General features: G+C 45.6%; 1 protein-coding gene across 2 annotated transcripts in view; it reads right to left on the bottom strand.

The window, feature by feature from the left end:
• MGLL (monoglyceride lipase) overlaps positions 1-14502 on the bottom strand; it is a 94168-nt gene extending 79666 nt beyond the window's left edge. The window contains exons 1-2 of one of the 2 annotated variants that reach the window (XM_066616761.1): positions 14403-14502; positions 12516-12654 (exon numbers count right to left, since the gene is read on the bottom strand). In XM_066616761.1, coding sequence (XP_066472858.1) covers positions 12516-12640 — 125 coding nt within the window. In that variant the 5' untranslated portion in view covers positions 12641-12654; positions 14403-14502. Of the gene's footprint in view, positions 1-12515; positions 12655-13202; positions 13527-14402 lie in introns of those variants that run through there. The other variant, XM_066616759.1, reaches the window with a different exon arrangement.
• Positions 14503-15029: the final 527 nt, after the last annotated feature.

Raw genomic sequence — 15029 nt, 5'->3', positions numbered from 1 at the left:
TGAGAGTGTGGAATGAGAATTCTAACCATTCCAAATTTGCCACAAGATCAGCAAGATACTTATCTCTCCAGTTTAATTACTTGCTGCTTTCTCAACACTTCTCATTTCATTCTGCCAGGTCGAAGGAGATTCCACCTCTCTACACCGTTTGCCCGACAATTCAATACTGAAATGGCATTGAACAACAATGGGAAAGCTTTTTTACAATCTTTTCTTGCAGCCCACAGTGTAAGCTGGCTAAAAGAACTGACAGACGAGCAAATTACATCTGCTCGCCATTTTTAGAGACAGGACCACAATTTTCACCTTTGAGACTCCAAACCCAAGAAAGACATAAGATATATACTTGTTTCTAATTTGGTAAGGTCAGGAATGTTCCTTAAGAAAGGTTCGTAATTTTTCTTATCTTTAAACAATGGAATTTTTTTTTCCATTTTGCAACTTTTCCTATCTGGCCACCACCATCTCTGCACATCTACAGTGTTTAAGATCTTTCTGTGAATGGATTTACAATACATATTAGAAGAAATCCCAAAGAAGCAAAAGTTCCTGGGCCAATGGCCTTACAATGTTGTTCATTTCCTTCTGGATGAGATCAATATCTTTCTAGCGGAAAAGTGAAAACAACATTTTGAGCCACTTTGTGGACTTCAACAAAAAGGCATCTCTAAGAAATTTTACTAACATTTAAGCCCTTTCTGTACATGGGTGCTCATTTTGCTTCTGGCAGAGATTCTGAGGTTGGTCTAAGCCAGGGGTGTCCAAACTTTTTGGCAGGAGGGCCACATCATCTCTCTGACACTGTGCTGAGAGTGGGGGGGGGGGGAAAGAATTAGTTTACATTTCAAATTTGAATAAATTTACATAAATTTACACAATTAATATATTAGAGATGGAACTTATGTGAATGAATGAAGGTCTTGCGCAAATAAAAGGCCTTGTGCAAAACAAGGCCAGCCTTTCCTTTGCAGATGTGAAACAGCAAGCAGTGGGGGGAGTCCTCATCCCACAGAGACGTTCAACAGTCACCCTCATGCTGAGAGCAGTTGCATCGGGCCAGCACAGGCTACAGCAAGTCTCTGGAGGGCCAGACGCTCATTGGAAGCTGGGGGCTCCCTGTGAGCCAGATTGGGAGTGCTTAAGGGCTGCAAGTGGCCCCAGGGCTGGGGTTTGGAGACCCCTAGTCTAAGCCTTACCCTTTCAAAGATTTGCGCTTTCTACAAATCTAAAGGATCTGCACTGTTCACAGGCAGCTCTTTATCCTTATCACCAACAGCATAACCAAGACAGAACAGATCAACATAAACTTAGGTCTCAAATGCCAAACATTTTCAGTCACCGAACAGTGGACATCCAGCAGCTACATGTTCTATTAAACCTGGGTGCCACTGTAGAGAAAGCCCTCTCACCTTTGCCAGCAATGGGATGTGCCAAAAGACCTTCTCAGTTCTATCTTTCCTTTTCAACCCCAATAATACTGGGCTCATAAAGGAAACCTGAGTTCCTTATTAATATTTTAAGAAGCGGGGAATCCAGAACAGACAAGAAGCTGAGCTTGTTCCCTAGTTCCCTGTTCCTTATTTAGCACAGAAAGAGATGTACAAGAAAACTGAATAAGGAACTAAACATTTATCCCATTCATCCCATTGCCACCTCAAAATAAATTTTGGGCTACCACACTTCATACAACCCTGTCACCAGGAAGTAGGCCTCTTTGAGATGTGCAAACATTCAGCCCGTGCCAAGGCATTGTTCTCGTGCAAAATGCTTTGACACATGATGCCTCCAGGAAACATGTATAAATAAAGAACTGATGATGCTGAAAGCTGGTTCCTAGTTCCCAGCACAGGGATAAAGAGAAACTACAGCATCACTGAACAGTCACAGTGGGTGGAGGAAGATAGGGCAGAGAGGAGGAGGAGATTCCCCTCCCACCCTGAAGCTTGGGCTCTCTGCCTGCCAGTGCCTCCATAGAGAAAGGGACCCAGTGAGTGCTGCCAACCTCCAGCCTGATCAGTACATGCTCAGGCAGAGCAGAAATGTAAGCACCAAACAACTCACTTGCTGACTTGGCTTGAGTGGCAAAGCAGATCCGGCAGCCATCTGCACTGGAGCAGCTAGCAGAGAGTGAGTGCCACTGTCCCTTTCCAGTTCAGCCTCAGAACGAACACCAGTCCACACTCAGTCACAGCATTCACTGGGTGACTGACTACTCGCTACCTTGGCCTAATCTACTTCACAGGGTGGCCGTGGGAATAAAAAATGAAGCGGGGAAGAAGAGAGAACAACTATGTATGCTACCCAGAGATCTATGAGAAAACATGGTTGGGAAGGGAAGCAAGCTAGCAAGCATTTATAAAGCAGATTAGGGTTTATAAAGTGTTTCACATAGACCAGGACTACTTGCTGGCAGCCCTAGAACAAAACCTGGTGCTGAGCCTCAATAACACCTTCCCATTCTATGATGGTACACTGGGCAGGGCACTGCCACCAGTAGTGCAGGATTTACAGGGTCTGTCTGGGTCTTCTGATGGATGCAGGGCCTTGGTTAGTGCCCAGCCTGGTCGACCCATGCCATTCATTATCTTGTTTCTGGATGGGCAAGTTGTACCTGTTCTCTATGCCTGCCCCCTCCGAGCAAAGGGCAAACACAGAGACCAAGAAGTGACTTCCCAGGCTATGCTCAGCAAGTGTGAATGAGCCATGGTCAGCCACAGGGCTTTTGGCTGGAGGGGTATGGAGGGAGAGAGGCACATTCTGCCCCACCCCAGGTTACCAACCAGCTGGCCCAGTGGCTACTACATATGCTGTACATGAAAAACTTTGTGAAGGGATTGGTTGACCTCCTCCATATTCTTCTGCACTGCTAGAGGATTTTATTACTGTTGGTTGAAATCCAAGCCTTATCCCAACATTCACCTTCATGTCCAATGCTACCTGTCCATTTGAGATTGCGGTGGTTGGAACAGGATATTGACAAGACAGTGAGAACAACATCCAGAGGCAGAGCTGGTGGTGAATGGCCAATTTGCTGGGTTACTGAGGAAATCAGTAATTTACTGAAGAAATCAGTAAAGGTATCCACAAAAGGAACCAAGATAGCTTCACTTCCATGTCCCGACTTTGAAACTTGCCACTGACTAAGAAGTACATCTCCAAAGTGCAACTCGTAGATAGCATTTCTGAAACACTGACTATGAGCGTATGGGGGAGAAAGGAGCAGAAACAACTCTTGAATCAGGAACATCTACAGGTGAGAGAAGCTTGAATCAGGAGTCAGTTGGAGATAATAGCAGAGGAGAGTGAGCATAATGGAGGCAGGGAAGACTTCACCCAGCACCCCTAAAAGCTGGGAAAGGGGGTCTTCTCTGAGTTAGGCAACAACAAAGCCTGCTAAACTACCCTACACAACACAATTGACTCAATCAAAAGTATCATCTGAAAGTATTTTGGACCCTACCTTAAGCATACATTTCAGCCCTCTTTACACAGCCATTTAGTTCTTCTGTGAGCGAAGATATAGAAAACAGAAGTGGTGATCACAAAGCTGCAACCTCTGAGCATCAAGTGGAATCTGTTTGCTTTTTGCTCAATGTCTGCATTGCTAGAAGACTTATGTTCAAGTTACCTTCCCAGAGTCATTAACCCTTTGATGACCTGATGAAAGAGGATGCTACACCTGCAGCCAAAGGATCTGTAATTCTGCACTAAATGTATCCATCTGGAACACACACACACACACACACACACACACACACAAATGAATAATACACTGTAATTTTTGCATGATTTACTATATGCTGATGTACATTCTTAAAAATTGCATGAGAAAGGACAAAGGGATAGGCTCCAAGAATATTACCGAGTAAAGATATGTCATTCCATCATTGAAAACTCCACTCAAATTCTCCCTAGTTCCTATCTGTATTTTTTCTGCAACAAGCAGACAACTATTTTTAATATTGTTGAATCAAGATTTCTCCTCTCTCTTTCCTGGAATTCTACCTAATCTTTCTTAATTCATACAGGAACAGTAGCATACCAAGCACCCATAAGCCTAGCAATCCTCCCCCCCCCCCCAAGTAAGTAGAATATATATTTTTTCTTAGTTCAGGGACAAACTTCTGCAGTGTAACTTCTAGTGCATTCATTGCAGTCTCTGATTATGTTCCTAAAAGTGCAGGTATCCAAAAGACACAGGCTGGACAGCATAATAATAACAGTGACTATTCATAGCCAGTTTGTTTACCTTCTTTCATGGGTTCCTCATTGCAAAACAAAGACAGATTTGTTTCTATGGAACATTCTTGTGGCCACTGGAAAAAATTATCAAACTATCAAGAGCTGTCTGAACATCTACAGCAAAAAGAAAAGAAGCAGGCCTTCTGTCTATTAAAGATACCGATTTATTTGAAGTTGGCTCCCCCCCTTGGGACTGGCAAAAAAAAAATCATAAAAGGGTGTCCCATTGAAAATTGATGAGGCAGTCACCATGGCACAGATGTACGTAGTAATGCTAGAGAAATAAACAAGCAGATGATACAGGAGGAAGAAAGATTGAACCAGGAGATATTCATGTTTACAAAGATAGGCGTGCATTTGTTGTTAGCTTTCCGTCACAAATATGGGCTACTTGTAGGACATATATTACTGTATTATGCTCATTCATGTGCCTCAACTTGCCTATGGTGTACTAAGTAAATTCTCACTTTCTGGATTATTTTGCATAGTACAAGTATGCTATACTTAGTAAAGTGCTTCACCTCTGTATTTGTTTTTCATAGGGTTCCAGCTGCACTACCACAAATCTAGCACCAACAAAAGCATCCCATTCTCATATAACGAATGGTCACGAGAGGATACCTAACCTTGCTGACCTGGGGTTAGAATGGACACTTTGCCTTGCTGGGGCTTTACTTGTATGTGCCAATTTCCTTCTTTAAAGTCAAGGTAAATGCCTCCCCAGAGCTGGAGAAGAGAAGCATTCAGACTTCGAAGAATAAATGGCACAATTCTCCACTGCCTATGCAAAATCAGAGATGGGCCTCGTCCCTAAATGGGGCATACAATCACATGGTACTCCAGTTTTCAAGTACAGTATTTTTCTCTCCCACTCCAGGATGCTTCATTTGTGAGGCCCACAGAACACTGTGGGCCCACTGTGGGCCCACTGTGGATTAATACCACTTAGGAGTAAGTCTCACAGTGTTCAGTGGGGCTTATACCCATGAAAGCATGCACAGTATAGGACGGCAGCAGAAAGAACCACATTATTGGAAGAGATCAGCATTTTTTAATCTCAGAAGCCCCAGGTGGTTCACATAGCCAAAAGTGGTCACAAGACTTGCAGCCATTTATGAAGCACTGAGTCACTGACAGAAGAACTCTGAAAGGGCTAAACAGAACTAAACAGGATGCAAGACCTGTTCTTCACCTCTTCGTATTTTACTGAATTGTGATACTGTACTTGTTTCTAGTCACACAGGAAGCGGAGGACTTGAGAAACTCACTGGAAAGTCCAGTTTAACTCAGGTTTAAAAATGTGCACCTGTATAGTGTGGTGTTTTTTTAAAGTAGGTAGAGCTCACTACATTCTTGCATTAATGATTCTTCTTCTTCTTCTTCTTCTTCTTATTATTATTATTATTATTATTAAGAATATTTATATATTCAACAAAAAAGTCCATAAAGCGGTTTACAGACAAAATCAAATAATTAAATGCTACCCTGTGCCAAAAGGGTTCACAATTACCTGCTGTTCCAAACAAAGATTAACTATTCTGTACTCATTCTTTTCACAATGAAGCTATAACTTTAATTATATTTGGTAGTAGGGCCTATTTTGCTATTGGAGATTTGGTCACTGCTCACTTGTTCTCTCTCTCACTCACACCCATTAGCTTGTCCCATTAATTTCAGTGGTGCTTAGTCAGGATTCACTTTCTTTGGATACAACTCATTGTTTCTTATTAGGATAAATGACACAATAAGAAGAAATTATCCCAACCCATATGAATCGTTGAGGACATAACATCAGTACATTTTAAAGGATCTGTAGTGATGCTTCCCACAAATCAAGTTCAACAAGTAGTAGGTGAAGAAATCACAGGTGAAGAAATGCATAAGGGAGGAGCTACAGCTCAGTGGTAAAACAACTTCTATACAGATACATACCTCCTGTGATACATCAAGGGAGGGCACCAGGATGAGAACATAAGAACATAAGAACAGCCCCACTGGATCAGGCCATAGGCCCATCTAGTCCAGCTTCCTGTATCTCACAGTGGCCCACCAAATGCCCCAGGGAGCACACCAGATAACAAGAGACCTCATCCTGGTGCCCTCCCCTACATCTGGCATTCTGACTTAACCCATTTCTAAAATCAGGAGGTTGCGCATACACATCATGGCTTGTACCCCATAATGGATTTTTCCTCCAGAAACTCGTCCAATCCCCTTTTAAAGGCGTCTAGGCTAGACGCCAGCACCACATCCTGTGGCAAGGAGTTCCACAGACCGACCACACGCTGAGTAAAGAAATATTTTCTTTTGTCTGTCCTAACCCGCCCAACACTCAATTTTAGTGGATGTCCCCTGGTTCTGGTATTATGTGAGAGCGTAAAGAGCATCTCCCTATCCACTCTGTCCATTCCCTGCATAATTTTGTATGTCTCAATCATGTCCCCCCTCAAGCGTCTCTTTTCTAGGCTGAAGAGGCCCAAACGCCATAGCCTTTCCTCATAAGGAAGGTGCCCCAGCCCCGTAATCATCTTAGTCGCTCTCTTTTGCACCTTTTCCATTTCCACTATGTCTTTTTTGAGATGCGACGACCAGAACTGGACACAGTACTCCAGGTGTGGCCTTACCATCGATTTGTACAACGGCATTATAATACTAGCCGCTTTGTTCTCAATACCCTTCCTAATGATCCCAAGCATAGAATTGGCCTTCTTCACTGCCGCCGCACATTGGGTCAACACTTTCATCGACCTGTCCACCACCACCCCAAGATCTCTCTCCTGATCTGTCACAGACAGCTCAGAACCCATCAGCCTATATCTAAAGTTTTGATTTTTTGCCCCAATGTGCATGACTTTACACTTACTGACATTGAAGCGCATCTGCCATTTTGCTGCCCATTCTGCCAGTCTGGAGAGATCCTTCTGGAGCTCCTCACAATCACTTCTGGTCTTTACCACACGGAAAAGTTTGGTGTCGTCTGCAAACTTAGCCACTTCACTGCTCAACCCTGTCTCCAGGTCATTTATGAAGAGGTTGAAAAGCACCGGTCCCAGGATAGATCCTTGGGGCACACCGCTTTTCACCTCGCTCCATTGTGAAAATTGCCCATTGACACCCACTCTCTGCTTCCTGGCCTCCAACCAGTTCTCAATCCACGAGAGGACCTGTCCTCTAATTCCCTGACTGTGGAGTTTTTTCAGTAGCCTTTGGTGAGGGACCGTGTCAAACGCCTTCTGAAAGTCCAGATATATAATGTCCACGGGTTCTCCCGCATCCACATGCCTGTTGACCTTTTCAAAGAATTCTATAAGGTTCGTGAGGCAAGACTTACCCTTACAGAAGCCATGCTGACTCTCCCTCAGCAAGGCCTGTTCGTCTATGTGTTTTGAGATCCTATCTTTGATGAGGCATCCCACCATCTTACCCGGTATGGATGTTAGGCTGACCGGCCTATAGTTTCCCGGGTCCCCCCTCTTTCCCTTTTTAAAAATAGGCGTGACATTTGCTATCCTCCAATCTTCTGGCACCGTGGCCGTTTTGAGGGACAAGTTGCATACCTTAGTCAAGAGATCTGCAACTTCATTCTTCAATTCCTTAATAACCCTTGGGTGGATGCCATCAGGGCCCGGTGACTTATTGATCTTTAATTTATCAATGAGGTCTCTTGTTATCTGGTGTGCTCCCTGGGGCATTTGGTGGGCTGCTGTGAGATACAGGAAGCTGGACTAGATGGGCCTATGGCCTGATCCAGTGGAGCTGTTCTTATGTTCAGAAGGTCCCAGGGTCAATCTCCAGGAACAGTAGAGAAAAACTCCTGTCTGAAACTCTTGAGAGCCACTGACAGCTGTTATCCATAATGTTGAACAAGATGGAACAATGGTCTGACTCAGTATGAGACAGCTTCTTATATTCCCATGTACCTAGACAGCTGAGCAAGGCACAAACTCACCGCACACAATCTGTCACATACTGGAAAACAAATGCCCAACCTAAGAGAATACATAGAAATATCACTGTTGTTCATTTTGTAGTAGAGCAAGTCCTTACCTGGCAATCACTATCTCAAGCAAAACTGTACTTCACTTATTGTTGGTACATGTGTGTCTTGCTTCAAGTAGTCAGAAACTGGGAGGGGTGTGTCAACAGGTCTGTCAACCTACTTGACAAACACAGATCTGAGCAGACTCACATTCACCTGTCCCTTGTCTATTTCAGACCAGTTTCACTTCACCTCCTCCATTCGGCTCCACTGCATTTCAATACTGCTCTATTTGCTTCTCATCCAATCCAATAACCTGACCCACCTCTACTTTCCTCCTTCACCTGCACTGCAGCAGGTTTGCCCCGCCTTCTACATTTCACTTCCCAAAGTTTCAAGTGACAGATACATTTTATTAAGCTACTCCTGACTGCTAGGCAGGCAGGACTGTAGGATGGGGAGAACATTCAACCCCATGTGCCCCTACATGCTTAGAAGGGCTGTGATACATCATGCAGCAAACAGTCTCACATTAAATCACAGGCTTTTCTTTAAAAAGAAGTTTCTAATCCTTGTGGACTGCACAAAATAGCATGAAAATGTGCAAGGTGTTCTGATTGAAAATAATAAGAGGAGCTTCAGACAAATCAGGAGTAAAGCTTCTTATGTTTTTGACAATTTGGATCCCTCTCACCAGCTTCTGATTCCTATACCTTCAATCAGTGCCACAGAGCCCATGCCTCAATTGTTTGCCCTCCAGAGTATTTTTGTACAGTATCTGAAATTCTTAAAGCACCCAGAGTCTACACCCAGAATATATTAAGCAACTATTATGCTATTTTGCACACTTTATTTAGAATTCTGCTTTCCTTAGAGTTCAATGTGAAATTCAAGGGCAAATCGTGCAAGCAGGCATGCATTTGGAAAATTATCTGAACTATACATCTGAAGGTTTAGCTTGCAGGTCCTCAAGCTGAACATTTCCGAAAGGCAGGATGGGTGTATGCGTATGAATGAAATGATAAAGTTTGCACAAGGTGGTTTCATTTTCACATGGGGAGGTGTTGTGGGAAACACCTGCTATGTGAAAGACTAGAGTTACCATGTCAGAGGAAATGCCTGAAACCCAGCAACTTCTAGAGCAGGGATGCCCAAACCCCGGCCCAGGGGCCACTTGCGGCCCTCGGGGACTCCCAATCCGGCCCACAGGGAGCCCCCTGTCTACAATGAGCCCTTTGGAGGCCCTTTGGAGACTTGCTGGAGCCCGTGCTGGCCCAAAGCAACTTCTCTCAGCCTGAGGGGAACTGCTTGACCTCTCATATGAGCCGAAGGACCAGAGCTCCCTCCACTGCTTGCTGTTTCATGTCTATGATGCAGCAGCAAAGGAAGGCTGACCTTGTTTTGTGCAAGGCCTTTTATAAGCCTTCAGCTATTGTAAGACCTTCATTCATTCATATAAGTTCCATCTTTAATATATTCATTTATGTAAATTTATTCAAATTTGAAACGTACATTAATTCTTTTTTTCCGACCCCCGACACAGTGTCAGAGAGATAATGTGGCCCTCCTGCCAAAAAGTTTGGACACCCCTGTGCTAGTGTTTCTCACACAGGAAGTAAAGGCACATCAATCCAAACTTGCACTTAAGAGAAAAGGTACCAGTGAGTCCCTTGTTGCAGGTAATAAAAATTTAATTGTCCGCTTTTGAAACCCCATTAGATTAACAGATTCAAAACAGACTTGAAGCCTTTCCCTTAGTGTAGATTGTTTTAAAATTAAACCAAGGCCCTGGAGCTTCTAAGCATGAACACAGGGGAACCAAGGTTGCTTTGGAATAGAGGGAGGCACGCAGTGTCTCCATTTATCCAAGTAAGTATTTCAAGATCGTCCCATGCCAAGTCGGATGCAGCTGACAAATTATTATTCAGCAACCTACAATCTCCCTTTCGAATACCCACAATATAACTGGGGCTAAAAATAAACAGCTCCACACACTTAAGAGCCACTTGTAAGTGAGCAGCTCTGATCCTGTTTACTTTGTTGTCACATAACTAGGGCAATCTTGCTCTCAATTAACCAGTTAGTGCATGCAGTGCTCTGAAAAGATGAGCTACCAGGAGGAATGAAATGCCAAGCTCTAACTTTCACTGCTTTATTGGCCCTTTCATTTCTTGATCAAAGACTCATGTGAACAGCACTAATTTGCTGCGAAATTAAACATGAAAGGAGAATGTATTTCCGCAACTCACTGAAGAACACTGTAGGCAGTTAATGATTAATTAGCATTATAATACGTGACAGGCTGGCTACACCAAAGAAGCTTGTTTTGATACTGAAGTTGTTCAGTAGAGGAAATCTTTTAGGCTGATGCCAGGACTCTTGCCATAAACAGTGCCAAAAAGTTTTCCCCTCTGGTTTGCTGAAGCTGCCGCATGGATCAAGGAGTCACAGGCAAGCCAAATTAGAATCTTCAAAGACAACTGCAAATTTTATTAGATCTGTCAAATGACCCTAAAGGGCTTGGGATGAAACCCCCAAAGTAAGTACATGCTATTAGATGATGACATAAGCAGCAGTAAAGCAAATAGAAAACCTGGTTTTTTGGGTGTTGAGAACTAAACACAAGAACTGTACAGGTTTTGTAACTAGGTGAAAGGTTGGAAGCTTAAAGGCAGACCTTGAACAGAAACCAATTTACACTGCCCTTTAATGAATGATTTGACAAATAATGTGCTGGAGGACAGCACCTTATGAGAATCAAGAAAAAGCATTTTTGGTTCAGATAACTGCTTTGTCTTTAAAAAAAACAAACTCCAGTGGTTCACAAATCTTATATCATGTGCTAAATGACATCAGAAAGAAAATAAAACTTGCACATAGAATAAGGTCAATAATCCATTAAGCCTAGTAACCTGTCTCCAAGTTCATAGGGATGTATCAACCAATGAATATGGATTCTGAAGCATGACACTGGATACCCTAGCATAAGGTTGGGAATGACCAACAAAGAGATTGACTGATTTATATTTGCCCTGTCACTTTTCTATGAGGCTGGTTGGAGGTAAGTTACTATGGCTGCAATCCTAACCACATTTTCCTGAGAGTAAACCCCACTGAACAAAATAGGACTTACTTCTGAGTAAACCTAGTTAGGATTGTGCCCTATGCTAGATAGATCACTAAACCTGACTCAATATACGAGTTTTTTAGCCTGGCACCTGCCACATTATGCAAGGTTTCTGAACCAGCCAGAAAGCTACAAAATCCACTGAGTCAAAAAAGATGAATTTCCCACTGTTCCTTGGGTAACCATTTTCCACAAGTGATTTGTTGTCTTGCAATGTAAAAAGAAACAGAAGTTCTCCTATTGGCTTGCAGAAAAGGAAAAGAATAGAAAAGCAGTCTCACTTTTTTCTATATGCAATTCTTTCCCATAACTAGGACAAGCTTTTTTATGCAACAAGTCAGTAGTGAGCAAGAAATGAGGAAGACCCACAAGGTATGCCCATTCAGAATACAATATTCATGCTTATTGAAGCACAAGATCCATATAAGAAGCTATTGTTTGCAAGGGATTATGAGAAGGGGATTATTTAAATAGCTGATTATTTGGTAATTTGACCATTATTTGAGAATGCACCTTTAAGGCTGAGTTGAATTCAAGTGGAAGAGAAGAGGCATCTAACTGCAACTATAAATTTAGGCAGAGGTAAATTATGTACAAGATGTGAAACCCTACTCATGAAAACTCAGATTTATAGCAAATTAAACAGGGCTCTGAAGTTTCAACTGACTGCTTCTAAAAATAATGGGAAGGACTTACACAACCTAAATCTTCACCTAGCTGCCTAAATCCAACTGTGTTGCTTTAAAATGTCTATTTTAATGTTGACAACATATGATCCACAGATTTTCTAGTGATATTTAGTTTCACTAATTTAATAAAATACCCAGAACCTCACTTCTGTGAGTCGCCTTTACTCATGCAAGTAACAATGCCTACTCCAATGTGTAGGAGGCTGCGTGATTTATCCACAACTTTTCATTTATTGCACCAGCAGGCAAGTACTTAGGATGGGCTTCACAACAGCTACACCAGCATGATACTTCAACAGATGCCAGTACCCTAGCACAAATGCTGAAAAATCAAGGTGCTACTGGAAGTTGCTTGGGGCAAGGATCTGTTCAGGGAAGAACACATTTTTGCGTGCTACAGTGGTGCAAAGCAGTGAAGCTGAACAAATGAGGCCTTAATTATTCACACACCACGCATGCAATACTTAACAGTGCTCACCTGGGAGCAGCTGGTGGCTTCCAGTATCTGCAGAAAAGGTACTGCCCATCAGCATTGACTATATGAGGAAGCTCCTGATACAGGACATTCTGGGGAGTCTTCCTGGGGGAACTTTCCTCTGGCATTCTGGAAGAGTGGCCTGCAAGGCACAGAAAAGAAACAAGATTTAGCACAAGAGCAGGAAGGAGCAAAGGAATCACTTGCTATCATCCAGAAATCAACCCATCATTCCCAGAAACACTTCTTTCACTTTCCAAAAGCCACAGGCACACACCTCAGCGACAGATCTCATCTGCTCCTTGCAAGTGCTCTGCAAGCTGAAGACTCACATTCTTTTGCTTGGAGAGAATGCTCAGAGGGTGGAAGGCAGCAAAAGCACCCAACAACACTGCCTCGTTGCAGCTTGCCTCCCACCCCCTCCCCCATCTGTGTTTATTTCCCATCAGTTTAGGAAAACGGTTTTTGCAAAAAAAGGGGGATGGGTTTTTTAGCTGCAATCAAGTGCAAATTGTTGAAGCTCCTGCATGGACACCAGCAGCATAAAAGATCCATCATCCCTCTTCCAAAAAAATTCTCCAAAGCAAAGCACAAGAGACCCTGCAAGGAAGGGGACCCCCGACCCTGCCTCGTTGCTATGCGCTTTCTGGACATCTCCGGGAAGGGACCCATGCAGTAGAGCCAACCAACCTGATTTCATCCTGTGCAGGCTTTTGCATTCCAAAGAGGAGCCGGCATCGCATGTCAATTGCGAGGAGCCCCAGCGCTGGGCATGTCGGCGAGGAGCCGCAGGAACAGCCTGCCTAAGATCCAGCACCCCCAGTGCCGAGATCAATAGCTGCCCGCCGCCAGCGGGAGCGAGCGCTCACTCCCCCCAGCCAGCCAGCCCGCCCTGCTCTGCAAGCGCCCGCACTCGACAGGGGCTGGGCTGCTCAGTGCTCGCGCCTGCTGCTCTGCCCCTCCCGCGCTGCTGGCTGCAAGCGCGCTCTCTCCCAGCCGGGCTTCGGAGATGGACCACTTCTGGCTCGTGTCATCACTTCTTCCCCCTCCCTCTCTCCCTTCTCAGGCAAATGTGGTGTGTGTGGGCTGGAGGGAGGGGAGGCAGAGCGCGGAGAACCACTGTCCGTCTCCCGGTAACATGCAGGCGCGCGCGCGCACACGCATCAAAGGCACCTTGAACACGCGCAGCGCCGGGCCACTTGCGCTCAAACTTCCCCAGCGGGGCTGCCCGCACTGCAGCCACCTTGCAAACTTTCCCTCCTTTGCACGGACAACGCCGGAAGCGAAAGGCACTTTGCAGTGGGAAGCCCGCGCAGCAGCATCTCTCTGGTGCCATCCTCGCTGGAGAGGAGGACCCGGGCTAGGCGCCTTCCCAACCTGTAGGAAGCTCCGCTGCCTGCCAGGCTGGAGCCTGGCGGGGCTCTCCAGAGAACCAACGCGCTAAGGCGGCAGTCCTGTGTACGCTTACCTAGGAGTAAGCCCCACTCACTATAATAGGGCTTGCTTCTGAGTATAGGATTGGGCTCCAAGGCTGCAATCCTATGCACACTTCCCTGGGAGTAAGTTCCATTGACTATAATGGAACTTCTGAGTAGGCATGCCTAGGATTGGGCTCTAAGGCTGCAATCCTCTGCACACTTTCCTGGGAGTAAGCCCCACGGACGACCATGGGATTTACTTCCGAGTAGACACATGCTAGGATTGGGTTCTTATGCGGAAAGCAAGCACCCTCCCGCCTTCCTGGCTTTGCAAAAGCGACGGGGAGGGAGGTCAGCTTTGCAGTGCCACTCGCTGCAGGGCACCGGCGAGCGAGCGAGCGCCTGATTCAAAGGTTGCGGCGAGCGAGCCGGAGCGCCTTGCAAGGGAAGGAGGGCTGAGCTGAGTTGTTACCAGGCGGCGGTGCTGAGCGCGCTGCTGCCTCTGCCGCTGGTGCCAGGCGCGGAGCCGCTCACTCCCTTCAAGCGCACACACACTGGAGCGGCCCGGGAACCGCGCGGGCGGCTTATTCTAGGGTGCGGGAGACGCCTCCCCGGCTGGCAGGCAGGGCAGGCGCACTGGGAGGAGGCGGGGAAGGGGCGGAGCAGGTGGACGCCTCCTTGCTCGCTGGTGGCCGCTGCACACCCCCTTCTCACCGCGCACGGGTGCAGCCGGAGCCTGGTGGCGCTCCTGTCCAGGACGAGTGTCCACGCCGTGTTGCAGGGGGGGCGCGCCGTCTGCTCCTGCAGCAACCTCCACCCAAGCCCTGCCCACCTGTGGTCCAGTGTGACGGTGGGTAGCGGTGGACAACACACTGAGCTGCTCTCCAGAAAAGGGAAGGGGCTGTGTCTTGTCTTGTTGGCCACTAAGAGCCCTGTCCTATGCATGTCTACTCAGAAGTAAGTCCCATTATAGTCAACGGCGCTTACTCCCAGGAAAGTGAGGATAGGATTGGGCTATAAATGTGGCGTAGACCTGGCACCCGGGGTTTCTCAACCAATGGTACAGGTACCACCAGTGGTACTTGAGGTGGTGTCTGGT

The sequence above is a fragment of the Tiliqua scincoides genome, chromosome 2, assembly GCF_035046505.1.
Source record: "Tiliqua scincoides isolate rTilSci1 chromosome 2, rTilSci1.hap2, whole genome shotgun sequence".
Taxonomy (NCBI): Eukaryota; Metazoa; Chordata; class Lepidosauria; order Squamata; family Scincidae; genus Tiliqua; species Tiliqua scincoides.
The sequence above is the reverse complement of the archived record's forward strand: the minus strand, read 5'-3'. Positions and strand labels throughout refer to the sequence as shown.